The sequence below is a fragment of the Phyllostomus hastatus genome, unplaced genomic scaffold, assembly GCF_019186645.2.
Source record: "Phyllostomus hastatus isolate PE091 unplaced genomic scaffold, TTU_PhHast_1.1 phas_contig_40, whole genome shotgun sequence".
NCBI lineage: Eukaryota > Metazoa > Chordata > Mammalia > Chiroptera > Phyllostomidae > Phyllostomus > Phyllostomus hastatus.
Window position 1 is genome coordinate 82,454,030 of NW_025333872.1, and position 13,636 is coordinate 82,467,665.

Below are 13,636 nucleotides of genomic sequence, written 5' to 3' on the forward strand. Positions count from 1 at the left end.
TGTTCATCAGTGATATTGGCCTGAAGTTTTCTTTCTTTGTTGTGTCTTTAATTTGGTTTTGGAATTAGGATGCTGTTGGCCTCATAAAAAGAGTTTGGGAGACTCCCATCTTTTTGGATTTTTTGGAATAGTCTGTGAAGGATAGGGGTTAGTTCTTCGAACTTTATCATTTCTTATGAGGTTCCCTGATGATGAATTCTTCTCATCTTCTGTTGTATGAAATAAACTTTTATTTCACTTTTATTTTTGAAAGATAATTTTGCTGGGCAAAGATTCTGTCTATTTTTTGGCACTTTTTTTTTTTTTTGCCACATTTTCCCACCCTTTTAGCTGGGGATTCAATTGTGCCTGTGTAAAAACACTTGATATTTTTCCACACCTCCAACCTCTTGTTTTCAGTCCTTTTTCTCACTGCTTTCAGTGGCTTCTATTGCTGTATTCTGAAGTTCACTAATCTTTTCTTCTATGGTGTTTAAACTATTATTAATCTTATCCAATAAATTTTTACTTCAGATATTATATTTTTCATCCCTAGAAATTTTATTTATATTCTTTTGTGTGTGTTCTGTTTATCTCCTCATTTTGTTCATGGTTTCTTTAAAATACTTAATAATGGCCCTGGTCAGGTAGCCCAGTCGGTTAAAGTGATGTGTCCACCAAGGTTATGGCAGCTCCATCATAGCCAGAATTAAAATCTGTGGTCTCATTTTAATAATCAAATTGTTACTTAGCATTTGCGCTGAACCAGCACAGTTTTTTCTTAGGAATTCAGTAGTAATGTTTTCTTAAAGTTGCTAATTTGTATACATTAAGACATTATGAGTTCACAAAATGTTTTAGTGAAGGAATGATTGAAGTAAATACTCTTTATTAGTAGACATTCATTAATGCTTTCTTTTTAGCTTTTGATTCAAAATCCCTACACAACAGGCAATACTAACCAGGCAACAGATATTTACAGTATAATTCTAAATAGAATAGTATATTCAGTTCTGTTCATTGGGATAAAATTTGCTTTTAGACATTAATCTATACCATAATGATTCCTATTTGTGTGCCAATTTATTAACCTATTATCACTCTTTACAGTTGCTTTTAATATATTTTTTGTGTATTTAGATCATGCATTTGATATTTTTATTTCTTATGTACGAATAAGGATGTTTTAGAATGTTAATGTTTAGATTTTATGGAACTTTGAATTGCACATACCTGCAGGATTAGTAAATGTTTGTCTCCAAATGCCTCACATTAAATTAAAATCAAGTTGGAAAGTATTTAATCCTTTTACTGCAAATATGCCTCATTACTCATCTTCAAATAATATTTATTCATAAAAGTAAACACATTTCCTTGGTGAATGAATCTCACATATTTTCTTATAGTTGATTTTAGCACATATTTATGCTGTTTTAGTAGGTAATTTTCATGTTAGACATTAATTTTTCATCATACTGCTGCTACTACAGTGAGTTACTTGTCTTGAACAGAGTTCTATATAAATGTGATCCTTTTTTCCATCCTTTATGGCAAAAAGATCTTTATTAATTTTCATAAGTAGACTTAAGTTTTTTTTCCCTTTTACTAGTATTACAGAATGCATCTTGTGATACATTTTCTGTACTTAAGAATTATAAACCACATAAAATACTTAAAAATGTAAAAGCCAGGCCAATTTTTACTGTAAATCTCTGATTCTGAGATGATCCAGTTCTTTAATCAAAAGTGTTACTGCACAGGCCTGGCCAGTGTGGCTCATTTGGTTGGAACGTTGTCCTGTACACCAGAAGGTTGGAGATTCGATTCCAGTCAGGACACCTACCCAGGTTGCTGGTTCAATCTCTGGTTGGGGTGCATGTTGGAGGCAGTCTATTGATGTTTCTGCCTCTCTTTCCCTCTCAAATCAGTAAACGTATTTTAGAAAAAAGTTTTTGTGTATAGGACAATGTCCCTGTAATTGCAAAGAATAAATGTGCGTGTAAACCAAGGAAACAATTCATTTGGAAAAACCAGCTATATTGTCTATATTGTCTAATGACAATGTAAAGCTATATTGTCATTACACTGTATTTTGCAAGTCAGCCACCTCTGTTGAGGTTAACTTTTAAAGAACAAGAAGCTTATATTTGTTTATGTTTGCATTGTGAGGGAGGATGATAATGATTTTGATTATAACGAAGTTGGAATAATTCAATTTTGCTAAGGAGGTAGACAGACAGACAGACTTTGTTTTTATTGTAAGCAGTAGTAGAAGTAAAGAGTGACAAATTTGAAATTGAAAATTATACTTTTTACATAGGATAAATTGCTTTCAAATGGTAACGAGAAAATTAATTTTCTGAATGTGTGCTTAATGGTTAAGTTCTGAGATGGCTGCCACTGAAGTCAAGGTAAATCTAGGAATCCACCTCATTTCATATTATCTGGGCTATTACTGTGATTGATAGCCTTTTATCCCCAAAGTCAGTCTACACTTTGGATGGTTGGATCAGCATAGTTTTCACTGCTGTGGTTAGAGAATAAGGGAAAGGGCCTGTGAAGTGAAAATGTCAGTACTGTATTTCATGTGAGTGCAGTACTTAATATTACCATGTTTTATCCTGTTGGTCATTATTATGTATAGATAGCAAATAAGTAATGTCTTAAGTTTTCTGTGTCCTTTTGGGTGAGGTTTTAATGAGACTCAAGTTGTTTGAAATAGTCATTTGGGAGATTGGGAAGGCAGGTGTCAAGCTTATTTGTTAATTATGGTCTTTTTAATGATGTGAATATGCCAGTGGTCTCTGCTGCTGTATGTCGGTGTAGAGGAAGAGCATAGATGGCTTCATGGATGAGCATGCTTAACCACAGGGATGTGGAAAAAGATTCGGGGGTAGAAGGAGATAGGGCAGTAATGTCTCAGAAAACTATGTTGTGAAATCAAGCTGGTTGCATAGGGACATTAAAGGAGATCCGATGGTCACGAAGAAGTGGGGAGACACCAGAGAACTGGGAGCCTGGTGAAATAGGCATAGTTGAATATTGGGAAAGAAGGATATTCTTTTTAGAGTGATTGCTTGATACACTGATTTTGGAAGTTTGTGATGGTAAATTGATTATGGCATGATGACATGTAAAGGAGACTGCTTACAATTATTGGGGATCAGGGTCAGTAAGAAGAGAGAACATGTTAGTGTGTATGTATAAGAATTCGATTTGCTTTCTAATCACAGATTATCCAAAATAAAAATAACCAAGTAAAATATAATTTACTTCCTCATTTAAAAGAAGGTTTTATATTGGCAGTACCCAGTGTCAGTATGCAAATTCCATGAAATCATTAGGGATTCACATTCTTTCCCATTTCAAATCTAGAAACAAGCAATGTGATTACCATTTCCAAGGTTGCTTGTGTCCAAGATGTCCACTGGAGTTTCAGTCATCCCGTTTTTATTCGAGGCAGCAGGGAAGAAAAAGGGGAAAGGATAAGTGAAATCTTGCCCCTGCTCTCATTTCCCACTTTAAGTTGACTTTCCAGAAGTCTCTCCCAACGGCGTCTGGTCGATCGATGTTAGTCTTATTTAGATGGCCATAGTTTGCTTTGAGGAATATTGGGAAATGTACTATTTTGGCTGGGCACATTACAACCTCCTAAGAATGTCTTGTTAGTAAGCGAGATGGGAAGAATGGATGTAGAAAGGCACCTCTCAGGCCCTGCCAAAAGTACTGGTTATCTGTGTGAACAAAGAGTTTGTTGGAAGAACACCAAGGTCCATGGGCATAACAAGATCATGAAGAGGGTGGCATGAGCCCTAGACCAGCATGTTAGAAGACACTGAGAAAATGCTGGAATGTAAGTAGCTGTGGAGTACAAAGAGAAAACCAGTCATACTTGTCAATCCTGAGAATGTAAGAGAATTAAAAATTACTACTCGAAAGGGCTGCAAATGATTTCTATAAGTGACATCCAGGTTGTCATCAAGACAAAGAGAGAAAAGGAATCTGAGGAGATGCTTGGATACAGTAGAAGGAATGGGGGCATGGGGAAGAGGCATGGGCTAGGTGGGGGCAAGAAAATACCATTTATACTCAGAAGGAGTGAGAATGCAGTGAACACTGATTCTTAAGCTTTTGGTCACATGAATTAATCACAAATCTCCAATATATTACATAAATCATCTATAAATTACATTTATGCATTGGTGTGCTAATACTGTGTGTATTATAAAAGGTATAGAAAATAGAAAGTTTAGCCCTGGCTGGTGTGGCTCAGTGGATTGAGTGCTAGCCTGCAAACCAGCAGGTTGCAGGTTTGATTCCCAGTCAGGGCACACACTTGGGTTGCATGCCAGGTCCCCAGTAGGAGGCATGTGGCAGGCAACCACACATTGGTGTTTCTCTCCCTCTCTTTCTCTCCCCCCTCCCCTCTGTCTAAAAATAAATAAATAAATCTTTTTTAAAGGATAAAGATGAACAAGCATAAGTTGGTATATTGGGTCTGTGTCAACTCTTGTCAAAATAGTAGCTGATCCCTAGATGGGTCAAACCCTTAAATTAGATTTGTGGGAATAAATACAGTAGTAAAGTAAACCTTAAACTCTAAAACATGAGATAGCCCTAAAAACTTAAGCATTAAAAAGTAGTTCCTTCAGACAAAATTATTAAAATTAAAAGCACACAGAATATACACAGTATTATATCTATATTAATACATTTTTAAAGAAGATGTGACTGGGTAGACATCATTGAATTGGAAAGTACGAAGCTGTATTATAAACTAGAAAATAAAACAGCAGTAGACCCAGTAGACCAGGTAGGCTAAGGAAGCAGGATGTACAATTACAGAATTAGGCCCTTTTATCCCATGGAAACTTAATACGTGATAATGAATTGTAAAAGTGGCATTTAAATCAGTGGGGCAGAATGAGCTATTGTCTATTCAGAAAATGTTTAGAGAAGGCCAAGTACTTGTCTGTATGCAAACCAAATATTAAAATTGCAGTCATCGTGGAGTTTAAATTCTAGCTGAAGTAGAGACAGGATAAATAAATAGAAGATAATTACATGATGTTGGGAAAAGTAAAACAGGGAATGAGGACAGTGTTCACAAAATTCCTTTGGGCGGGGGTGTGGGGTGGGACATGTTCCTACTTCATACTGTATGAAGTGCAACCACAAGCCAATTTGTTAAAAAGCAAATAACCGAATAGAAAACTTGGTGGAAGTTTTTTCTTTTGTTTTGATAGATATTCCTAATTCATAAAGGAGGATATAGGGCTATTCAGTAAATACCTATTTAGTAGTCAGGAAAATGGAAAACCAAATAATGAGATATCATTTTCAACCCTGAAATTGGCAGGAAGTTTAGTAATACATTTTTAATGAGTTGGGAAGAAATGGGTTATTTTATATGTACGATATAATGGTATGTTAGTACAGTAACCTGTCTGGGGGAACAGTTTAAGAGTAGCTCTCAAAATGAAAAAGGTACGCATTCTATGACCCAAGAATTCCACTTCTTGATATCTGTCCCAGGGAACTCTCAAATGCATGCACAAGAAAGTATGGTAGGGCAACATGACTTGTAATGATTAAAATCTGAGAGCTGCCTAGACACGTTTTAGTCACAATCATGTGTCCGTACTGTGGAGCACTGTAGTCCAAACACAGACCTCCAAAACATAGTGTTGCATGTAAGAGGAAATTGCAGATGACATGTACACACCAGTGGTAACAACAGTTATCACCTAACTCTTCACAGCTCTTGTCATTGAAAAAGGTGTTAGAATCCCTGGCAGGCATAGCTCAGTGGATTGAGCGCAGGCTGGGAACCAAAGTGTCCCAGGTTCGATTCCCAGCCAGGGTACATGCCTGGGTTGCAGGCCATAACCCCCAGCAACCTCACATTGAAGTTTCTCTGTCTCTGTCTATCTCCCTCCCTTCCCTCTCTAAAAATAAATAAATAAAATCTTTAAAAAAAAAAGAAAGAAAAAGAAAAAGCTATTAGAGAAGTCTTCTGCTTTAGCCTTATCTCTAATGTTTTCATTAATTTTTTAAAGAGGATATTTTTATTGGCATATGTAAAAATGATTCAAACAATTCTTTTTATTAGCCTCAGCTCAAATCACAGTTCCCATTATTCCAGCCCATGTTGCATTTTTATCAGCATCACCTGTCTGACACTTGGCACATGGTCTCGCACATGTGGATTGCTTTTCTGAGTGACCCAGCTTACCAGTCAAATCACAGGTCCCTCTGACAGCTTAGGACCTAGTCTTCTTTTAACATGCCAAAAGAAAATGCCTTACTTGGTAAAAAATGGTTATCACATCATGGATTGTTTGCATTCTTAGAATAATATTTATTGTTCTTTATATTTGTAAATAAGACTCATTTCCCTTTTTTTGTAGGTCGTTTATATGCAATGCAAACTGGAATGAAGATTGATAGTAAAACTCCTGAATGTCGTAAATTTTTATCAAAGCTAATGGATCAGTTAGAAGCTGTGAGTTAAAACTGTGATCGTTTATTCTCTGATCAGTGTTTAAAATGCTATTTTATTTCATTTGTGTATTTATGTGTGGTCATTTTAGTTCTTTCCCTTGGCAGCAGTCAGCTATGTTATCACAGCTGAGGAAAAAATAAACACAGTTTGTTTGTTTTTTTTTAACTTTTTTATATCATGGGAGTTATAAGCAAAATTCAAAATAGGACCCATCATCTTTGCATATACCATTATATCTTGTTCCATATTGTTATAGGTGGCCTTTGAGTCATCCTTTCATAAGTGATGAACCTGTTCTGACCTTCAATCTTAGAATAATATTTATTGTTCTTTATATTTGTAAATAAGATTTGGATGCAGGTGATTGAAATGGGTTATTTATTTAGTGAAAGGAGCAATGAAGTAGATATCAGTTGTCTCTCCTCTCTTTCTCCGGCTCTCGGTCACCTTGAATTTCACAGATTATGGAGAGATACCACTGTATAATTTTTCAGGTTATTTATAAATGTTGAAGGTTATTCTGATCAAAGCCTAGTTGTATTAAGCAACATTAAATCCCTTTTGGGATTTAATTTCTTCTATTGTAATTATGAGAATATTTATTTTGGTGAAATTTGAAAAATCCTGCCCTGGCCAGTGTGGCTCGGGTGGAGTGTCATGTCATGGACTGAAGGGCTGTGGGTTCAACTCCTGGTCAGGACAGCTGTCTGGGTTGTGGGTTCATTCTTGGTCGGAGCACGTGCCAGAGGCAACCAGTTGATGTTTTTCTCTCGCATCCATGTTTCTCTCTCTCTCTCCCCCCACCTCCCTTCCCTCTTCTCTCTAAATTTAGTGAGTATGTCCTTAGGTAAGGGTAAAAGAATAATCATTTAAAAAAAAAAAAAAAATTTAAAAAAGAAGAAAAATCCTAAAGCCTTTTTTAAATATAACTTTTTATTTTACAATGTCTTTGAGAAAAGCTATTTTAAAGCAGTTGTATGGTGCTAAGATTTAATATTTCAGGAAGTCATTTATTTCAGTGTGACAGTCTGAGTAAAATGTAGGAATTTAGTGTATTGTTTTTTAAATACTTTATAGAATGTATAAGAAAGGCATACACTGACTGGAAATTTACACAGTTGTAAGTTGTATTGATTTGAGGTTTATATTTGTCTAAGTTTTAAAAACTTTCATAATCCAATTCTCTAAGTTTGTCATCTATGAGGTCTATCTGGAAAAAGCCCGGCCATTATTAATGTAAAGAGAACAGACCATGCAACATGGATGTAACCTGGCAGCCAAGGAGAGTGGACTGGAATACACGTACATGAACAATGACGACTTCACTGTACTAGTCAGTGGGGTGGGGGGTAGATGCCATTGAGTGAGCATATGCACTGTGTGACCATCACATTCTAAATGATTGAGCAAGTAGAGCAACAAATCTGCATCAAATTTTGCATGAGATTTGAACATTCCCCCTCAGAAGCTGTTCAGATGATTCAGAAAGCCACAGCTAACTGGTGATTAGCAGCTTCATCATGACAGTGTAGACACACTGTCTACAAAGTTTTTTGACGTAACTTCAAATCACCCAGGTGACTCAGCCCCACTACATCCCAGAACTAGAGCCCTGCAACTTCTGGCTTTTCCCAAAACTAAAATCACCTTTGAAAGGGAAGAGTTTTCAGACCTTTGATGAGATTCAGCAAAATACTACAAGGCAGCTGGTGGCAACTGGGAGAACTGTGGGAAGTCTCAAAGTGCCTGCTTGGAAGGGGACTAAGACATCATTGCCCTGTGTACAGTGTTTCTTGTATCTTGTTTCTTTTTCAGTAAATGCCTCTTTTTCATTTACATGGCTGGATACCTTCTGGACAGACCTCATATACCTTACTTAGAAATCTCTCTTTACACATGTGCTCTGAGAGATACTATTTTAGGATATAGTGCTCCTTTTAACCTTTTTTATTAATTTCATAAGAAGAAATTAAAATGGGAATAAATGAAAATTTTAAGTTGTATATGGTTAGGAAAAAATTTTCTGATTCCAATTTTAGGGTACTGATAGTACATTGGAATATATTACTTTGAAATATGTGTGATGCTTTAAACTAAATACTTGGACGTGGTATCTTTGTATTCTTGGTTATTTTGACTTTTAGAACTAAATTATGCTTTCAGGTTATCATATACATGTTCCTTTAAAATTTTGTGAACATAGGTTCTGTTTTAAATATTTTGGACTGAGGCAGAGCAATTTTTTTCTTTGCAAGAATTCATTGATAAGTCTTATTGAAATAAATATAAAATAATTTATTTAAAATGATTATTAGGATAATTTATACTTAAGTATATATTTCTGTAAGTCCAAAATTATAAACTTTGTATTTGATTTTCTTTTAGCTTAAGAAACAGTTGGGTGATAATGAAGCTGTTAGTCAAGAAATAGTTGGCTGCGCCCATTTGGAGAATTATGCTTTGAAAATGTTTTTGTATGCAGACAATGAAGATCGAGCCGCACGGTTTCACAAGTAAGTACAGCCAAAGAAAACTAAAAGTGGTAAGTTTACCTACTCTATACCAGAATTATCCAGTTTTGATTGAACACTTTTTGACTTTCTAATTAAATGATTCAGATTTTTCAAAATTACTTTTAGAATCTCAGGATGATTCTGACCCAGGACAGATTTATATTTTCAGTAAATATACTCTAACTGGCCATTCTTTCACATTTCTCAAAATCTTAAGAGTTGACTTTAGCCAAAAACAGCCTGATTCTGTGATGCTGATTTTAAGAACTCCCACTCCACTAATTCAAACGATTTGTCATTATTATTATGATACTTAAATGAAAGAAATTCTCCTGGCTTTATATGCATTTAGCTGATACTATAATTACATTATCTAAGATCACATGTTCTCTCTAAAACCTTACTGTGCCATATGTACCTTTATATGAGTGTTGTTACTTTCTCCTAATAACCAGTTACAGGAGGAGCTTCATTATATTCTTAAAATCTGATTTCGTTTAAAATATTAAATTTCAGAATGTTTTGATAAACATTGGAATTTTTTTCTTGTAGCTACATGACTAATTCTACATCTTAATGTTTTTGCTTTAAACTAGACTAGTTCTCTTTTCTCTTCCAGAAACATGATCAAGTCCTTCTATACTGCAAGTCTTTTAATAGATGTCTTAACAGTGTTTGGAGAACTCACTGATGAAGTGAGTGTATATTCTTTAAAACTCTTTAATATTCTTTATATTCTTAATAACTAAAGATTAGTATTGTTGCCATTATTCAATTTTATTATGACCATGTTTATTTGGAGCAGTGTATCTGTCTGAAATGTAATGTAAGCAAAAAGTTGAATTTTAAATTTGCTATACATTTTAGAAAGTATAAGCAAAAGATATTTTTAATAATACATACACTTATTGTAGTAAGTTCTTTAAATTCAGATGTGTATTTTACCCTTCAGCAAATGCACAACTACAGTATTGAGCAGCACAGATTTTGAGTTTCGTGTTATTAGGTGTTTAAATATTACTAAACCTGTATGCTATCAGGTTTCTTCCCTGATATTTGGTAAACATAGTGCAGGCAGAGACTTTTTTTAGGACTTTTTTCTATTTCATTTCTACTGAGAAATATTGTTTATGATTCTCTTGCAAAATACATGTAGAACATGATATTACACAAACTGTTTATTGATGTGTTTCTCATAATCATTCTAAGGTAAGTAGCGTGCACACTCATTTTAGATGAGCAAATCGAGGCTAAGTGACAGACATTGCTGGGAGATCAGTGTTGTTTTCACTGTTGCAAGAAAATTTGTCCTCTGCGAAGGGAGGTACTAATCTACAAAGAAGTAGGGGGAAAGAAAACCGTATAGAGACTGATAAAAGCATGCTATATTGGTTATTTGAAATCTATGAAGAACATTGCTGTCTGTGATACGATTTTTTTTCCAAAATGATGAACAGCTCATAGTAAAGTTCCAAACAAAACAGTATAATCTATGAGATATTTGCATTTTTGTAAAACAATTTATCAAAGCTGTGCAAAAAATTCTTTATGTTTGTTTGTAAAATGAAGTTTTGGTGGTTAAAAGCTGGGTTTTTGCATTGGCAGAGTTGTGCTGGACATTTCAAAATTGTGCTGAATGAGAGACAACTTTTTGTGTGATTGTTCCTTTGTTTCAAAACACCAAGCATCCCTGGCTCTTGCCTACACGTCATTCCCTAGCATTCAGACAACCAGAAAGCACCCCAGATATTTCCAAAACTCCTTCTAGTGCGGGGACAATGCCCACCGAGAGCCACGGCTGTGTAGTCTGAGACAGAGGAGCATGAGAGGAAATGGAGACCTGGAGTGGGAACCCTGAAATGCTTCCCAACGGGTGGCCTGTTCTGTATTCTGAAGGCCTGGTGGATCCACACTGTTTAGTTCCCTTTCTGCTGCCATCTCCAACTACTCATCTGGGTTTCCTTTTCACTCTGTTGTGGTAGTATGGGGCACTATACTAGATACTTGAGGATGTCGTGGTGATTTAAACATGGCATTACGGAAAGCTTTAGGTAGTTCAGTATAGTTTGGAGAGTATCAGGCACGCAAAATAGAATAATGGACCTCATATTAGAAAAGTAGTCAGGTCAGAAGAAATCCTACAGAGAAGAAGGGAGAAGAAAGTCAGTGTCGGAGTGAGCATGCTGAACACCTAAGGCCTTCTCTGTGACATTTGTACATAAAGACTTTTGGTCTTCCAATGAAATTCTTTTTAAAAAATAGAGAGCTTTTTTGTGTTTTTTGTTTGTTTGTTTGCTTGTTTTTTGCAAAAGCCACTGGTTCACCAGCTAGAGTACTGCAATTTACATAATTGCTTTCCACTTCTCTTTCTGTGCAACCTGTTCTTTGCTGTCAACGTTTTCTGAAGAACCTAGGGACTTTTCATTTGCATTGCAAGTTCATCCTATTTCATGTTTGTCAGGCCAGTCTGCTTACCATCCCCCTAGCTTTCACCACCAAGAACTTTGTAGTTTTTGCTTGCTTTAAGTTTTACCTTCTCTTGAGTCTTAGCTACATTGTTCTAGGCCTTACACGAATTTCCCCATTCTCTGAACTCTTCCACCATTAGAGCCTCAACTCTGTGAATAGGACACGATAAATGTATTGACTTGGGTTTAAGTGCAGTTTGCACAAAGAGTAAATACAGTGACTAGTTAGAATTTCAAAAGTTATTAATAGTTTTAACTTTTTATTTTTGTCTGTACATGGAAATAACGTTCAGACCTGTTTACACAGAACATTCACAACTCTTCTGAAGTGTAATAGATCTCAACTACTCACAGTATTTTGGTCTATTTCCTGAAATTTTTTTCTCTTTTAATTCCATGTCATTACTCATAGTTGCACAAAACTAAATAAAGTCTGTATTTTCTTTCATCTTTCACTGTTTATATATGTGTGTTTTATCTGCCACTGTTCTGTTTTTCAACTTTCCAATTCTGTTTGAGGGATACATATTGAACTCTTTTAACTGTGCCTTACATAATTCCATCTCAGTATTTAATTAAATTGGTTGTTATACAAACTTCTAGCATTCCTGTAGCTTCTTGGGTTCAGTGTCCCAGTTTTAGCTACAGAGTCACCAGAATAAACTTTAACTTTGTATTACAAAGAAAGAAATGTTCAAAACATATTTCATTTTCTTACTATTTTCTTACCTCTTCATTACTCTATTGTCAGTTATTGATAGGCTATTTTTTGTATTTTAGATTTATATTATTTCTAGCAATGTCTTAAGGAACACATACCATTTTTACCCTTTTTCCTTTATAGTTTTTGCGTTAAGCTTAATATTGCTAATTAGGAAGAATACGAAAATCACTTATTAAAGATAATGCTCCTCTTATCTCTTCAGTTTCTGCTAATTTGAAGGAGTCAAATGACTATGGTATGTGTTCCCGCCCACACAGACCTTGTGTTCTAACTTGGAAAAAGAAGCAAAGTAACTAACTATAGCAAGAGGTGGTCTGGTAATGATAAAATACAGGGAAGGGGTGCACTTCTACCACCTGTCTGGCACCATACTTAGGTGCTTTAAATATATTTTGTTCCATTTTTTCAACTGCGAGTTACAGTGAGAGAACTGAGGGCCAGAAAAATGTAAGTACCTTGTCTCCAGATGCCATAGCCAGAACAGTTCTCAGACCCTGAGATAAAGATCCAGCTTTTTTCTGCTTAATTTTGCAGTCTGTTGCAGACTGATTGTTTTATAAAATACAAGTAATAATTAAATTACTAGAAAGGTGAAACTTAAAATTAAGACATGCAAAATACAACCTGGTCTGCACTAAGTTTCCTAAATACTCTCAATTTCTCATTTATTTTGTCACAAACTGGTGAGCAGTTTGCACACTAGCACTTGTTCTGGACCCGTATTTTGTGTAGCACTGACCTAGATCCCTCTGTGGAAGACCCCAGTGAATCCTATTTGTATCCCAGTCTGGACGTTTGCTTCTGGAGAGACAGGGCTGCAACACAACTGGAGCAGCTGTGTGCACGTGTAGCCACCTGGAAGGAAGTAGTCTGTTTATGGTACCCCTCACACTGTACATTTCTGCATTACGCACCATCTTACCACTATCCTAGAAAACCATGAAAAAGTGGGAGAGTTTTATCTAATTACAGAGGCATGTGTTTTTGCATGCGGTGTTAGTACAAAGTGGTTCAGAACACTACAGGCATTGGCTTCAAATTGTACGTGCTACTTCATAGCTGGGTAAGTTATTTGACTTACGTAAGCCTGTTCCCACATCTGTTAAATGAAGAAAATTGTGATACCCACTTCATCAAGTTGTCCTGTGTATAAAATGAGAAAATGTATATAAAGCCTTCAGCAAAGTACCTAGCAATAGCAAATGCTTAAAACAATTAGTTCTTACTTTTATTAGTTGATGGATAATGTTCAAGTGTAATGCATTTAGAGAGGACATCGGCAAATACATGAAAATTTTAATGGAAACTACTCTAAACTGCTCAATCTTATATATTAAATGAATTCATTTAGAAATAGATTTGCATTATATATTGGTATTAACTATATGGAGGTCCAACATGTGTGATTGGAGTTCCAAAAAAAAAGAGAACAGGAATAAAATGTAAA

At 35.4% G+C, this 13,636-nt stretch overlaps 1 protein-coding gene across 2 annotated transcripts in view; it reads left to right on the forward strand.

Annotated features, from left to right (window-relative positions):
- Positions 1-13,636, forward strand: part of VTA1 (vesicle trafficking 1) — a 47,712-nt gene that overhangs the window by 8,643 nt on the left and 25,433 nt on the right. Inside the window, exons 2-4 of one of the 2 annotated variants that reach the window (XM_045843246.1) lie at positions 6,390-6,484; positions 8,870-8,997; positions 9,617-9,692. In XM_045843246.1, the coding sequence (XP_045699202.1) occupies positions 6,390-6,484; positions 8,870-8,997; positions 9,617-9,692 (299 nt within the window). The remainder of the gene's footprint in view (positions 1-6,389; positions 6,485-8,869; positions 8,998-9,616; positions 9,693-13,636) is intronic. The other variant, XM_045843247.1, reaches the window with a different exon arrangement.